Source organism: Pristis pectinata, chromosome 26, assembly GCF_009764475.1.
Source record: "Pristis pectinata isolate sPriPec2 chromosome 26, sPriPec2.1.pri, whole genome shotgun sequence".
NCBI lineage: Eukaryota > Metazoa > Chordata > Chondrichthyes > Rhinopristiformes > Pristidae > Pristis > Pristis pectinata.
The window spans coordinates 8,977,750-8,994,260 of record NC_067430.1 but is presented as its reverse complement, the minus strand read 5'-3'; the positions used below and the strand labels follow the sequence as shown (position 1 = coordinate 8,994,260).

At 37.4% G+C, this 16,511-nt stretch overlaps 1 protein-coding gene across 1 annotated transcript in view; it reads left to right on the top strand.

The window, feature by feature from the left end:
• Positions 1-16,511, top strand: part of LOC127583306 (eukaryotic translation initiation factor 4 gamma 3-like) — a 266,563-nt gene that overhangs the window by 185,132 nt on the left and 64,920 nt on the right. Inside the window, 4 exon segments of the mRNA XM_052039146.1 lie at positions 2,037-2,125; positions 7,041-7,278; positions 11,284-11,417; positions 14,320-14,442. Coding sequence (XP_051895106.1) covers positions 2,037-2,125; positions 7,041-7,278; positions 11,284-11,417; positions 14,320-14,442 — 584 coding nt within the window.

Genomic DNA, 16,511 nt, shown 5'->3' with positions numbered 1-16,511 from the left:
AAAAATTGTGCAAAACTTTGAATTATGATTTTCCTCTTAATGGACAGGCTCTACTTATAATTTACTTCTCATAGTATGACTGGGATCAGGAAACTGGCATGTGGACACATCCTATCATTCTGTTCAGAGATTGTCAAGTTACCCTTAGTGGACTTGAGTTAATAGTTTCATTTATGTAAATTAATATTTGCTATCATTTAGGTAGGGTCACAAATTTTATATTAGCCATTTGTCATATGCACTAATTAGGTGCTTTATTTAAAAATAAGAAATGTATATTGGTATACAACTAGCTGCTGATGAAATTCAGACCCCTCAAGCCTGCTGCACCACTCAAGAAGGTCACAGTTGATGTGATTGTAATCTTAATTTCACACCTGTGTCTAATTTTGGTGATCTTTCACCCCCTTGCAAATCAGAACTCGAACTCAGCCTTAAATAGATTCAAATACTTTTGCTGGGAATGTCCCGGGAGGTTAGACTATACAAAATTATACAGATTTTACAGCGTATTACACAGACATAAGAGCTTGACTTATTTCACTATGTCAGAGAAATTCCCTTTGTGGTAATCTATTTCTCTTCTACCTAGACTAACTTGTTTCTCTATTTCTAGTTCTAATGAAGGGTCTCAGATCTAAAACTTAAATTATTTCCTTAGCTGCTGCCTGACCTACTGAATTTATCTAGCATTTTCTGTTTTTATTATTGCTGCTGATGACCCACACTAGACATAGTGGACCAGATTGTATCAGAAACCATTTCACTGCAAATATTTGATGATCAGGGGTTGAGAACCCTTAAATAAGTTTTAAAAACTTAAACAAACTTTTAACAGATTAAAAATATTAAAGTTTTGAAAAAAAATCATTACCTTCACTTGCAGACAGACGTACAAATTAACAATAGAAGTAACCCCCTGTGCCTCTCGTTCCTGCTCTACCATAATACCATGGTGGATATAATTGTAATCTCAACTTCACATTTCTGTCTAACTGTAATGATCTTTTACCCCCTTTGCATTATCAAAACTCTTATCTAACTGTGCCTTAAAAATATTTACAGACACTGCTGTTTGATAGAGTTCCAAAGGCTCTTAACCTTTGAGAGAAAAAATGTTGCCTCATCTATCTTAAGTGTTCTTTTGAACAGAGATACAAGCCTAGTCCGTCCAACCTTTCCTCGTGGCAATCCACCCTTCCAAGTTATCAGTCCTACTTTCCTTTTACTGAATTTCAGCTACCCTATTCAAGTGAATGGATGTACCATCTATGGCTGGAGTAAAGCTGAGGAGCCGTCAGTTCATTAGGTAACTGAATACCCCTGGACCCCATGGTATATCCAGGGATGGAGCAAGAGATCAGATTCCCTGCATCTGATCTTCAGAACCTTCTGTGTGCAGATATGGAAACCTGGAATGTGCTGATGTATGCATTGTAGCTAGCCAGTTGTTACCTACAGAAACATTGGCTACCCATCAGCCCATTATTTTTCAAGGAACTTGGCAAACATATTTTTACAATTTTCAATATAGAATCTTTCATTACTGTCCACTTGAAAGGTATACAATTTGGAAGTACGAAGATGTTTTTTTTTCCTGGGTGTTTAATAGCTTACCAGTATGTTTTATTCACCAAATAGTCAGATTTCTTTTTTTCTAAATGCATGCATCTTAAAATATAAATACAATCCAGTCAATTCAATATAAAGTGACACTGAAGGAAAGTTACTGTCTGACCCATTGAAATTTAGAAGTACAATGTTTACACACTCACACTGGCCTTTTAGTCTTGTGATCGTTTTGTTTAACATCCTAGTGTATAGTAATTAAAAATTAGGTTTTTCTCAAACACAATTAGAACACAGTTTAAAACCTCAGACATCCAGGGATTTTGAATAATCCTTTTATTTAAGTACAAATTAATGTAGATTATGCTTTAAAACCTGATACAAGAGAATAGTAGAATAATTAATTCCAGTGATTTAAGCTGTTGAAGCTGAACCAAGCAAGTAATGGGCCTCAACCTGTATTACAGTCCAGATACCTATTACTGCACCAAAGATGCAGAAGAATCCAAAAGAGTGGAACAAACCTGATGAGGATTTGTTAGAGATCAGTGAAGAGGTAAGGGTTACTTTATCCACTTAATCATGTGTTGTATTGACATGGTTCACTTTTCTGTGCATTTTTGTGTTGGGATCAACTCTTACGAATGAAAGCTGCATTCACCCTTTTTTTCTGAAGTAATGTGAACTATTTCCTAAGCAAAGGTTAGCATGAAATCTGCTGCGATTTACCTTCCACCAATGTCAGAAGCTTCAGGAAGTGGATGAAAAGAGTATTAATTAATACCCATGGTGCTGGAATCTTAGAGCTTCCCTTAGACTGTCTGGATAGCCTCGATGGTTAAACAGGCGATCTGAAAAAGCCTGTGGCATCTTTCATTGCAGTGCAATGTGTCTGTGTACTTAGCCACCATGTTACCAAAACTGCATCAGGTACATGTTAATACTTGGTAAGAGATGTCATTCCTACCACTAAAAATTATTGATTAAAATCTTCAACATACAGCTACCAATTTGCCATTTATCTTGTTAGCACAGTTTAAATGCTGCAATTATTTCCATTAACTGTTTCATAGTGAGCCTCCTCAGTACTTTTTTGACAAAATAAATGGCCTAAGTTTATACCTTCTCTCTAATTAATTGTTGTTTAAAAAAACTGACTTTAGAAGAAATGTATTTATTTACTATGAGCTGCAAATCCATGCAGATTACCAGGTTGAGTTCAAATCTTTGCATTGCCATACGAGGGTATTAAAATTATTTTTTCATATTCTGAAATACAGAAACCAGCATAGAAATACAGAAACCAGAAACCTCTCATCCTTCCAACCAGTCTACCCACTTTTAGATTATCACTGATTATGTCAACTTCATTAACTTGCCTTTTGTTCGTACTCAAATCTTTCTGAACAACAATCTCAGCCTTGAAATTTGATTTGACATTGCTTCCATAGTCTTTGGGGGAATGAGTTCCAGTTTCTGCCTCTCTCTGAAGAACAAAGGTTCTTCCTCATTTTGTTGCTAAGTGGTTTAGTTGTAATGTAAGAGATCATGCCCTCTTGCTCAAGATTCTTCCGTTAGATAAAAGTATCTATCCTATTGCATTTGGTTAGCATTCCAATTACCTCAGTTGTGTTACTCTTTTGCTATCTTAATTTGAGAGAATACTGGGCAACCATAAGACTTAAGTGATAGGAACGGCATAAGGCCAAATGCTCTCTTCAGCTCCACTGTTAAATAAGTTCATAATTGATTTCACTATGGCCTCAACTCTATTATTCTTGTCAGTTTCCCATAACACTTGATTCCTTTATTGTCTAGAAATTTGGTTGCCCCAGCCTTGCATAGATTCAATAAGTCAACCTCCTCAGCTTGCTAGGATGGAGAATTCTGAAGGTTCACAACCTTCTGAGAAGAAATTCTTCTCGTCTCTTTCACATTCATTACCCCTTCTGCAGCAATGTCTCCTGGTTTTAGATTTCTTCCATCTAAAACATCCTGTCTGCATGTACTCAAGTCTCTCAGAATCTTATGTGTTACAATAAGATCATGTCTCATTCATCTAAATTCAATGCATGTAGGCCCAGCTTACTCGATCATTCCTCTGGAGTTAATGTGGTAAACCTTCTCCAAATGGCTTCTTTAAGGGGACCAATCTTTAGGCGTGGTCTTGCCACACTTTGTACAGTTGAGTCAAGACTTACCTACTTCAATCCCTTTGCAGTAAAGACCAACATCCCATATGCACTCTAATACTTGCTACACCTAATTTGAAGCATTGAGTTTAATGTTTGAGATCAATCAGATCCCTCTGTAGAGCGGCATTCTGTAGTCTCCCTCCATTTTAACAATATTTTGCCTTCTGTTCTAGCTACCTCACATTTCCTCACTTCATGCTCACTCCACAGATTTTTGCCCACTCACTTAATCTATCTATATTGCTTTGCAGACGTTTTGTGTCCTCCTTGCAACTTGCTTTTCTTTGTACCCTCAGCAAATTTGACTACAATATGTTCTATCCCTTCATCAAAATTATTAAGGCCCAATCATTAATCCCCGTGCCACTGAGCTGAGTTCTAGTTTGCCAACCTAAAAATTTATCGTCACTCTGTTTTCTGGTGGTTAACCAATCCACTTCTCATACTAATTTATTATTCTCAAAGCCATTAGTTCTTGTGCAGTAATGTCTTATGTGGCGCCTTACTGAATGTCTTTTGGAATCCAAACATTTTGTTTCTCCATCCAGCTAAATACATTTTCAAAGAACACTAATAAATTTATCTAACAATATTTTGAAAGTCAGGATGGTTTGGAGGAGAATCTGCAAATAGTAGTGGTCCCATTGGCCTGAAGCTCCATGGTTTTAGAGGTACTGTTGGAGTACCTAGGGAAATAACTGGAGTGCATTTTGTGCTTCATTAGTCTGACCTGACCTACCCATAACAAACCCCTTCACAAGATTGATTAACTGCTAGCCCCCTGATAGATTACCTGGATTTGCTCACAATGTAGGAAGGGAACTGCTTTTAAGGTGAAATTTAAAATTTATCACCAGTTTTCCAGGGTGGACCAGAAAGAACTTCAGATTTCTTTTTCATAAATTGCATCAAGAGTCTCCCTGGTTAGCAAACATTCACTTAACAAACCTTTGCTTTAGCAAAGAGTTTTATTTAATCTGATTTGGGGCTGAACACAAGTTTTGCTCACTAAAATAAAGGATAGGGACTGTATTTCACTTCTCACAACACAATCTCAGTTCATGCAATAGGAGTCAAGCCCTGGTTACCAGCACCACAGGGACACCTTCACTTGCTTCACTAATTAACTCAGACTGACTGGACCCGAAAAAAACTTATTTACACCTCAGAATAACAGCCATTAGTGCAAAGACACCAGGCAACAAGTGCCTACTTGGGAATTGGCACTTGTGCAGTGATTTCACTGCATGGAGAGCAACTCTAGCCGAGAGAACAGTAAGATCCACCCTGACAAACTGGCTCTGAAAATGATTGGCATGTGGGGGTCAGTGAACTGCCTTTAACTCTACTCGTGCACCACCACCTAAAACATAAGTCATCTGTCCACCTTTCACACCACCACCTTATAAAGGTAGGTGGCAAACTGAATTTTTTTTACATAGAAAATAAGCTAGCACCTGCTTAATGTGTTTTGCATAATAAAAGAGTTCTTAAGGAAGGTAACCCCTTCATTAACTGAGGGAGACATGTATGATTATGTACTATTTAATGTGCAAAAATATCTTGCCTTTTATTTAGAGGGATATAGCAAAGAATAATACTGTTGCTGATTTAAGTAGTATATTGAGATCCCTGGTTCTGTTAAGCAGATTGATGTGTATAATCCAATGGTTGAATTTTCTTTGTCCAGTGGAATCTATTCTATACAGATAGTTCAGTAGTTCAAAAATAATTTTGAAATTCAATAAACGTGATTTGACCATTGTTGACCAGATATTTTTAATTTGGTAAAAGAACCATTTAAGTTTTCTTTTGTTGTGTTAGCTGCCTAACATATCTGCAGAGTTTTAAAATGTAAAATGTTTTTTTTTCAGTTGCTGTGATTTCAATGTCACATTTAGCGCTGAGAATAAACTTCTACGGGTCAACTTTAAAAGTTTAATATGCATGCTGAGAAAACTGAAAAACAACTATTCAACTGGCTGGTTGTAGAAATCATAAATTTGTACCATACAGTCCTAATTACTGAAAAGGAATTTAAAAAAACACAATATTGTCTTCCTGTTAATGTGATCAAATATTTCTATTGGAGTCATTCGCTGCTTTTAAAATGCTGTATTGAGTTATACCACATAGAAGCAGGCTCTACAGCCCAACTCATCCATGCCAACCAAGTTGCCTACCTAAGCTGGTCCCATTGGCCCAGGCTCATATTCCTCTAAACCTTTCCTATCCATGTACCTGTCCAAATGTCTTTTAAACATTGTAATTGTGCTTTCCCCCCATCACACCACCAACCCCCCCCCCCCCAGCAGTATTATTACAGGTGAAATATTGAAGCATGCTAAATTCATGATTTCAGTGTTAAATACATTTAGGCAAAAGGGGTAAATTAACAGTACTGTGTTTGGCATCTTTACATGCAATTGCACATTGAAAACAAAATGTATAATCCAGTTAAGGTGCAGCTTGATGTCGGTTAATCATCACTTTGAAATGCATTTCGGAGAGACTTCTAATACATTCCCAAGCCTGCTGCATTACTTGACGTAGTTGAAAGCAGTTCAGTTAGCCCCAGTCAACTGGATTAGGAAGAGGCAGACTGACCAGGGTTTTCACTCATTAATAAACAATCTTGGTTTCTGATAACTGTCAATGAACCTCTGCTGAAAATATGGACCTAGCTCTTTAAATGAGAATCGATCTCTGCTGTGTTTTTCCTAAACAGGAAATACTTGATAGGGTGCAAAGAGGTCTCAATGAAACTGGAACACTCCTCCTAAAGGGTCGGTTGTGTTTAAGGAGAGGAAATTGTTTTTTGTTTAATGTTCTGCTGCCTTATTCTTGGGTTTTATTTCATTAACTTTTAGAAAGTGTACATTGAAGGTTTGCAGTGGGTACATTCAGGTTCTAGCTTGTGACTAAGCCACAATTATTTCTGAGTATTGGTTATATGTAGACAAATTTGATACCTATTTTAAAATGCAGCCAAATTAATCTTGATAAATATGATGTGGGCTTGTTATGCAGTTTTCTTTGTTACCTTAATTTTCACCCAGGTCCAGAAAAGTATTGAAATTAACATTGCATTTGAATGGCTGATGTTGTGCTGCAGAGTTACACCAATGTTAGCTGAAAGTAGAAATGCTGTTACCATATGTTTTTCCTTATTGTGGATTATTGGAATATTAACTTATAGTTTGTTAATATTTAATCATGTTCCATTTTGGGGGTGTGGGTAAGTATTTGAAGATAACGTGTCCATTTATACTTCAGCTTAAACTTGAAGAACTTGCAGTTGAAACTTTGCCTGAATCTGAACAAGATAGGACAGTTCCAGATACAAATCTGGACAAAGACTTGGACATTAAAGGTCATGCAGATGTGGAAGAAAATGGGAATCAGGAGGTAGAACCGGAACAGAACGGTTCAGAGACTGTTTCTGAAAGTGAAAGTACAGAGACCAGCACCAAAGAGAGCCCTGATGATAGCGTGGTGTGTGGCTTCAAAGAAGGTAAACTTTGTTTTCAGTTCCAGGCTGTTGCTTCTTACCAATCCCATTTTCTATGAGAATTTGCTTGTTGAGCATATTTAAAGATCTTGTGAGTATTTTATGTCATTAAGCTCTGAACTGATAAGTTGCAACAGTTCATCATGATGTGAGGTATTATGGCTGACAAACAGAAAAATAAATAAAATTAATACTGTTCCCAATTCTTCAATAATTGAACTGCATGCTTATTAAGTATTGACAGATGTTGATTAGAAATCTGCACCACCTGAACTGTTCTTGATCTGACCAATGATTTATCAGGATTAATGCTAGTAGTAATTAACACATGTAATTATTTGTGACATACTTTGCAAATGAGTGTATCAAATATTGTAACAAACAAGATGCTGGAGGAACTCAGCAGGTCAGGCAGCATCTGTGGAAGGAAATGGACAGACGGGACCTGAAACATCGATTGTCCATTTTCCTCCACAGGCTGTCTGACCGGCTGAGTTCTGAGAGCATCTTCTTGTTGCTCCAGACTCCAGCATCTGCAGTCTCCTTTTGTCTATATCAAATATTGTCCTGTGAGGAGAGGTTGAGGAACTTGGCCTGGCCCTTCTGGTGTTTAGAAGGAAGAGAGATGATCAGTTGGATAGAAGATTCTGAGTGGGATTGGCAGAGAAGATAATAAGGGTCTGTTTTCTCTCAGTAGAGAGTCCAGCTCTATAAGCAGAGTTCACAATAAATGATCCTGAGGTCCTCAGGATAAGGTGATGTTATTATTAGAATATAAAGGAAAGCTTATTATGAAAAATACAAGATCTCCAGAAGATTTACACACCTATTTAAAAAATGTTCAAATGTGCTGGTGGTCTCTTAACAATATAATAATAAAAACAGAAGTATTCTCAACAGTCATTCGAGCCTACTCACCCATTCATTAAGATCATTCCTAATCCTGTACCTTGTACACTTTCCTGCTGATTAACATGCCTCAGTCATCTTGGTATTGGGTTTAAACTCGATGCATCTGTGGGTAGACAATTCCAAAGATCTACAATCTTCTGCATTAAGAAATTTCTCATCTTCTCAGTCCTAAATGACCAATCTCTTATCCTGAAGCAATGTTCTTAATTCTTCACTGTGAGGAAACAGTCTCACCATTTTCTTTATCGATCCGCCTCAGAATCTTATCTACTTGAATGGGATCATTTCTCAGTCTTCTAAGTTTTAGTCAGATTAGCCCAAGCATCCCCTGCCTCTCCACATGAGAGAACCCCCTCATTCCAGGAACCTGACCTGTAAATCTGTATTGCAATATCTCCAAGTCCAGTATATGATCTCTCTTTAATAACTGCTCTCTCAGCATGGCCTACAACTTGCAAGGATTTTTTTATGTTCTTCTGTTCCTTTGCACCTTTTGAAACTGAGCCACTCCTTATTCCTTCTGCCAAAATTTTCTGATCTCCATCTTCAGCTCCTTCATCGGTGGCAGTACTCCCATGCGCCTGAAACCTAGGTGTTTAGTGATAAAGGTCACTGGTTTCAAGGTGCTATTGAAGTCGCCTAGGCGAGTATTTGTAGTGCTTTTTGCAAAAAGTACGTGGTGCATCCGCAGTCTGCTATTGATGTGGGGAATAAATAGAGATGTGGGTACCAGGGAAGTGGGCTGCCTTGTCCTCTATGGTGTAGAGCTTCCTGAATTTTCCTGCTCTCATCTAGGCAAGGGTAAAGTATTCTTTCACACTCCCATCTTGTACCTTTATAGGTACTGTGATCTGAGGTGGCGAGTATTTTGCTGCAGGATATCCAGCCTCTGACTTGCTCTTGTAAGCCAAAGTATTTATGTGGGTGTGGTCCAATTGAGTTCCTGGTCAGTGGTGATCCCTAGGATATTGATGGTGGGGGATTCAGCAATAGTAATGTCATTGAATATTCTCACTGGTCCAAGCTCAATTCTATGTGCCATTCCTTGGATCATTTCCCCAGTTCATCTAGATCCTGTTGTAATCTTAGATAACCCTCTTCACTGTCCACTACACCACCAATTTAGTTTAATTTGGCACAGACATTGTGGGCCAAAGGGCCCATTCCTGTGCTGTACCAGTGTTACAGCTCCTGTCTGTGTTCATCCCTTGCTTCCTCTATATCTTTCCTCCTCCTTTCGTCCCAAAGCCAGCCAATCTTGATATGGTCACCTCATGTTTATGCTTTTAGTATTATGCTTTTTTTATTGTTCCTCTCACGGAAGTCTAATTAAGTCTTCACATAAATTCATTCTATAAACTCTAACTGATCTAAATTGGAAAGAGATTTCATTGTTTAGTCTTCAGTTGAATTGAGATTTAAAGGAAATAAGCACTGATTTGGTCTTTCAGGCATACAGATTACCTTCCTTTTTCACAAGAACTACACATCATTTGCTTTGACAGGCTCTTAAAATTGATCATGCTTCATGTAGAAACAGTAATAAAAACAGATGAAGTTGGTGCTTTGTTTGTAATGCACTGCTTATCCGAGAATTTGGTAATGAATGATGTATTAAAGTCTTCAACAAATTATAATGTAGCATGAGATGGTGGTACAGTGTATAAGATTGGGGAAGTGAGGCCTTGGGGCTTGTGGTGTGGGAGGTGGTGCTTGTTTTGAAAATTCCAGAAATGGGTATACAGCTGTGTTTATGGTGAAAGCCTGAGGAATCCAGTGACGGTGTATCTATGGCATTTGGTGAATGGAAAAAGAGGACAGACCATTTAAAGGTCTTGTGCAGTCGATGTTGAAGAGTCTGGTGCTCTGATTTAGAATAGTAATTTCTGGGTGTGGTGCTGGTGAATTGTTTGAAGATCAGCCAATGTTATCTACATTTGGTTTCAAGTCATGCTTTGTGCATGGAGTGTAGCTTGGTGAATTGAAACCTACCCCAATCTGTACTTACATTCAACTTGTCACATTTACGAATCTTGTAACAATGGCTGAAAAGTTCTTAACTGAGCAATCAGAAGTAAATTGTTAGTCACCGAGGCTTCCTGCAAAGAAAATAATTTGAATTTTGAATATCAAGGAATGTTAAATTGTTAACAAACAACATCAGTTCATTATCAACTTTACATTGGTGGCTTGGTGTATCACCAATCTTAATTAAATTTCAAGATTATTTTTAAACCACAATCTGAAGAGCTATACCTTCTCAGTGGTATTGTTATGAAGTGCATGTTGCATAGAGTGGGTTGGGGAAGGATAAGTATCCATCCTATGCAAGTGTATATTTAAAAATTACTATTAGTTTGTGTGGTTAACTCATAACCAACCAAATATTTAAATAGAAATTTGAAATATGTGAATGCATTTTACAGAACGAACAAAGGAGAGCAAAAAGTACTAATTTTTAAAGTTTATAGAATACAATATAATCAGAATAGGAAGTCCATTTGACTCATCTACAGCCTATTCATTCCAGCATTTAATTTTCTCAATCATACGATTGTCAAAGTGATAGGAGGCACCCGTTTGGCCCGTTGTCTGTACCAGCTCCCAGTAGAGCCATCCCATCAGTCCCATTTGCTCCGTTTTTCAACTCACCTGCTGTATCCGCGTATTGGTTTCCACAAAACTTTATATTTTCACCATCGATTTAATGCAATGATATCAGTGCAATTATCAGATTTCTTGAAGGTGTTACTTGCATTCTTATTTGGCATGGATCCGTTCTATGGTTCTTAGAGTTCTGAAATGCTGCAGCATGTGCATTACATGATTCTCTGACATACAGACAAGTTTCAATACGGATTTATGGTTTGTATGCAACAAAACTCAATTAGATGCATTCTTTTTTTTAAAAAAAAAGCATTTTCCCTTGGACAAGAAGGCTGATATAGCCATAATTTCTTTTTGCTGATTCTCGAGTTGTAAGTTTATCTTAATAATGTAATTTGTGTGCCTCAAAGAAGTTGTTTAGCTGCATAAACTCTTAATTGGGTTTTCAAAAAAATGGAGTTTTTTTTTGTATGTTTTGCATCATTCCAGAGCAATGGAAATTGATGAATCCAGAGGGCAAGAAGCGATATGACCGTGAATTTCTCCTTGGTTTCCAGTTCATAGCGGCTAGTACACAGAAGCCAGATGGACTGCCAGCAATCAGCGATGTTGTTCTTGATAAGGTGGGTTTACTGCTCCTGCTGAATTAGTTATGCAAATTAATGTTAAAATAAACTCATTATTTACAGTACCCTAGTATCATTTTGTCCTCCAAAATTGCAGTATTTTTTAAGTAAATTTCAAAAAAAACATGCTTAATTTTTCCAATCAGTTTCTGTTGAGGTCTGAACATTTGAGTTCCCAGTAATAAATAGTACAGAACCCACTTCCTCCATGTGTGAATCGATACTTATGGGGTGTAAATGCAAACCTGCCATATTAGAGACCAACTTGGTAGAAAAGATCCTTGAAATCGCAGAGCAAGGGAATTTTATCAAGTACTACTGAAGAAGTAATTTAGATGAAGTATACCCTGAAATTGTTTACCACATGCTTAACAACTGGTATTTTAAATATGAGACAGTTTGTTGGTAGTAATGGTACTGTTTTTATGCGAGCAAAGAGATGAATAATTACCCTCCACCTGGAGAATTCACTCAAACTTCAAAGCTTAAGTTTGCTGAATTTTAGAATTACATTCATTACGAAAGTCCATGGGTGAATTTTGCAAGCTTTTTCTTGGTCTTCAGAATTAATTTGAGGAATAGCTATTTCAAGGGGAAAGCATACAACTCACACTGGTTTGAATTTGCACAGCTGATTGGAAATAGATTTTTTTGTTGGTGTTTTCTCATTTTCTTCCAACTCTTCTTATGGGTATACAGATCTATAAGTTACACTCTGTGCAAGATCAGCTGATGAGTGTCAGTAAACTGATTGTGGAGTTTAAAAGCTGACAGAAACCCAAAATAACAAAAAATGCTGAAAATCCCCAGCAGGTTAGGCATTGTGTGGAGAGAGAAACAATGTTAATATTTCAGATCATTAACCTTTCATGAAAACTGGGAAAAGTGAGAAAACAGCATGGTTTGAATTGCAGAGAAGAGGGAGGTTTCTAAAGAATATGATAGCATGGAGACTAAGAGAATTTCGGAAGGTGTAGATGTGGGAGGTGGGGAATAAAAACTTGTTAACCACATTTGATCTGTCTGGAGGAGGTGTAAATAGAGGAGATGACTGAGAACAGAAGAAAGTAAAAAAAACAAATGCTGGAACCTTGAGATGCAGAAAACATTAGTTACTGGAACTCTGAAATAAAAGAATAATGCAATTACTCAGCAGATCAGCTCACATCTCCAGATAGAAAACTGAATTGACATTACAGAGTGATGACCTTGTGTCGTAACTGCCTAGACAGAAGATAGGATGCTGCTGCTTGAGCTTTTTTGGAACAGCACAAGAGCAGCAATTGGAATGGAGAGAGAAAGTGACAGGGAACTGGAAGCTCGGGGTTCCCCTAGGAGTCGTGGAGATTCTGTAACTCGTACACTGTCCTCAGCTGTGAAGACAGAGGAACAGAAAATGTATTAGTACAAGAAGCAGAACTAGTAGTCATCGTTATACCAGAAAGGGAGGTGATATGGGGTGGGCACTGAGTTGGACTGAAAAATGGACTTACAGATGGGTGGAACTTGGGCACTTTTGAGTTCCTATTGCTACTCCTTGGGTTTGGTGATAGTATGTGGAACTTGTTTCTGTGTTAACTGGCATTCTGTTTGGATTTTCCCTTTGCCAGTTTTGTTTTCCTTTGTCTTGTTCTGACCCTACTGCATTCAACCTGATTCTCACTTGAATTCTCCTGACATGCATTATTCACCCCCTTTATCTCTTTTGTCATCTAGGGAGCTTGAGCTTTGATTCCCCTGCTGGCCAGATGCCCCTCATCCCATGCAGGTCATCACTCCATCAGCTAAGAAATTGTGCTTTAGATATATCCTTGCCCTCTCCAGCAGAATTATCTCAGTGGCACAATAATGCACTTGTTACTTCTTAATTCTAACCAAATAGATTCTATCCTCAACCCCTCAAAGACCACTCTCTCTCTTCAGTACCATTCCTTAATCGGTACTAGCACTTGATCTTCATTTTATCACTGAAAATCCCTTTGTTCTCTCCACCTCTCTCCCTTTTGTGCAACTCAAAATATGTTTGACCTTTCATTAGAAGAAAGCAATCAATGACCTGAAATATTAACTGTTTCTCTCTCCATAGATGCTGTCTGACCTGAGTATTTCCAGCATTCTCACTGCAAACCAGTCTTATTTTCCCACAGGAATGAAATTGATGCATTTGAAGTTTAAGATTCTGTTAATTGTGCTCAGCTCTTCCCAGTTATTTAAAGAAAATGATTTGAGATGCTTGCTGCGATGAGGTAGGGTAGGGGGAGGATTATGGCTAATAGCCCTTGCTAATTCTCCAGGCAGCTCATTAGATTGTTAATTGATTGTGTTCATTTAGAGACTGCATCATGCTCTATATTACATGAAGTAGTGTCCCTTTACTTCTACCGGTGTTACAGTATAATCTACACCAGTTTTAATGCTTGATAGCTGGAGAACCGAAGAAAAATGAGTGTGCATATGATTTCACTGGTATGATTCCCCAAATGTGAGGGTTGAGATATGTGTAAAATGGGCCTAAAGTCTCTGGTGTTTGGAAGGATATTGATCTTACTGAACCAAACCTCCTTAGAAGGCTTGGCAATATAGATTTGAGAAGTTGTTTTCCTTGGTTTTAGAGTTTAAAACTTGAGGTCATAGTTCCTGGATAATGAGTTACTTAAGACTGAGATGAAAAGGAATTTCTTCACTACGGTTGTAAATCTTTAGAATTGTGTGTATCAGAGAGCTGTGAATGATATGAGACTCAAGGGATATTGAGATAGTTGAGGTAGTTGCGGTTGATGTGGGCATTCTTCCATGATAGCAAAGCAGGTTCGATGGACTGCATGGCCTACCCCTATATCTATTCCTTATGTTCTTATCATGCACTGTTCCTGCATTAACAAGATATTTTTATTTGCAGATTACCCAGACTAAACAAATAACAAGGCCTTTAGACCCCTCACGAATACTGTCCCGGGGCCCAGACTTCACACCATCATATGCGGACTTTGGAAGGCAGCCACAAAGTGGACGAGTAGGAGCAGTAAGTCATGTCTGTCTTAAAGCAGGTTCTGGTGATCATTGTTGCAGGGATTTGTTATATCTTTGAGTATCACTGTGATTTTATTAATAGATAAACATTAATATATTCTCACAATTTTTATATCAGCGTAAATCACATGGCTAATTAAGCAATCTGTACAGTAGGAAATTCTGACTCCATGTGCTGAGTAATCAGGTCAAAACCAAGAAAGTACACAATGTAGAAGTTTTTGCTCTAAGAAGTATCAATACGATAAAAGGTCATTGACCTGAAGTGTTAAATTGTTGTTCAGTCCATAAATGCTACCTGGCCTGGAACTTTTTCTGTTTTAGTTTCAGAATTTTAGCATCTGCAGTATTTTTGCTTCAATAAATATTGTTGCTTGCTCATCTGTAATCTACTCCCAATCATCAGAGAGCAGTCTGTTGTAAATGCCCTCTGATATTTGCTTTCTTGCATAGAATTATTCTGCATCTCTGCATAATAACACAACTTAAGAATTTAAAATGTTCTTTGTAAAATTATAAGGGGAGATATTTCTGTATGATGCTTGGTTTGCTAACATGGTTCAACTGTAATGTTTTCAGTGGGATATTATGGTAATGTCCATATAACATCATCATATCATATCTAATGCATGTTTCTTCTGTAGCCTGGAGCATTTATGGACAGAACAACAATTTAACACTAAGGTCAATGACTTTTTATGTATTGATACTTCTCAGAGCAAAAGTTGGCCCAACAAACTTCTACATAGTGTACCTTCTTGGTTTTGACATGATTAGGTCAGACATGGTGTCAGAATTTCCTACTGTACAGTCACTCCATTCCTTTTTTCACAGTACAATTGATAAACAGCTGGATAACTTTGACTCGAAGGTACTGTTGAAGCTGAGAGATACATTGATGAAGGTATTGGTAAACCTGTTCTGGTTTACCAATAAAAAACTTTTTGCTTTGATTTGCAACTGCAAATAAGACTCAAAGAATTTGACAATGTTTTGGGGGCTGTATCAACTTTGTACAGTCACAGTTCTTCTTGGGACATCAACTGGGATATATAAAGGTTGATAAAGCTGGTCAAAAAGACCGTTTGTCTTCTAAACAGCTGATGGCAACTGGCAAAAGAGAGTAGGCATTTACTTTAGTATTAAGATATGTGTAAAATATTAGCATTCTAACCATTATCAGTGTTTTTGTATTTCAACTGAATATGTTACTGATATTCTGAGGGTCTTGCATGTCCCCCAGGCAACCAAGAGATTTTGGTAAAATCTAAGGGATATCTAAGTAGGTTTGAACTTCAAGCAATACAGCGAACTCTGGCAGGCTAGCGGGCTATGGAATGCAACATTGGCAGTTTAAACCATTTATACAAATTGGAGCTTCACTTACAGTTAGCTTAATATTTCCAAGGAATTTCTTAGATATTACGCAAGGAACCACAGTTATTAAATCTCCCTTATCCAAGTGAAATGAAGAATTGAACAGTGCTGTAACTACTTTTTCAAATCTTGTTCTTTGGTCTTCCTTGTCCTGTATGATTCAAAGTTAATTTTGCCCTCCAGAAAGCCTTAGCTTTTACACCTGGAGCCTGCAGAAATTTCTTTTAATAGCTTGATTATGGCAAAGAGAGGTTCAAAACCAAAGAGCTGTCACCTTGTATTATGCAAGTATTAATAGTTCACAAGGACTCATTTACTGATGAGATATACAATCCAAAAATTAAAGTAGTAAGGTAACCATTCAGAATTTGTAATATATGAGCTGACAGAAGTTGGATGCCACTTAATTGCACTTTCTAATTTATAAATTGCTTGTTTAAGACCAGAATTTCACATTGCCATGAGGAAATTTTTGTATTGTTACATTAATTCCTATCAGCTCATGTATTGAAAAACTAAATATACTGTATGTTCCCTGATACCCTCTTGTTTTTCAAGAGTAATGCATTATAGAATGTATCCAGTCCCAAGTTTCTAGAGTGGTGTGGGCCTGCTGAACTTCATCTAAAGGCAGATAAATTGAATATCTGTGGCTAATGAGTTAGATACTGGTGTCCATTTCTA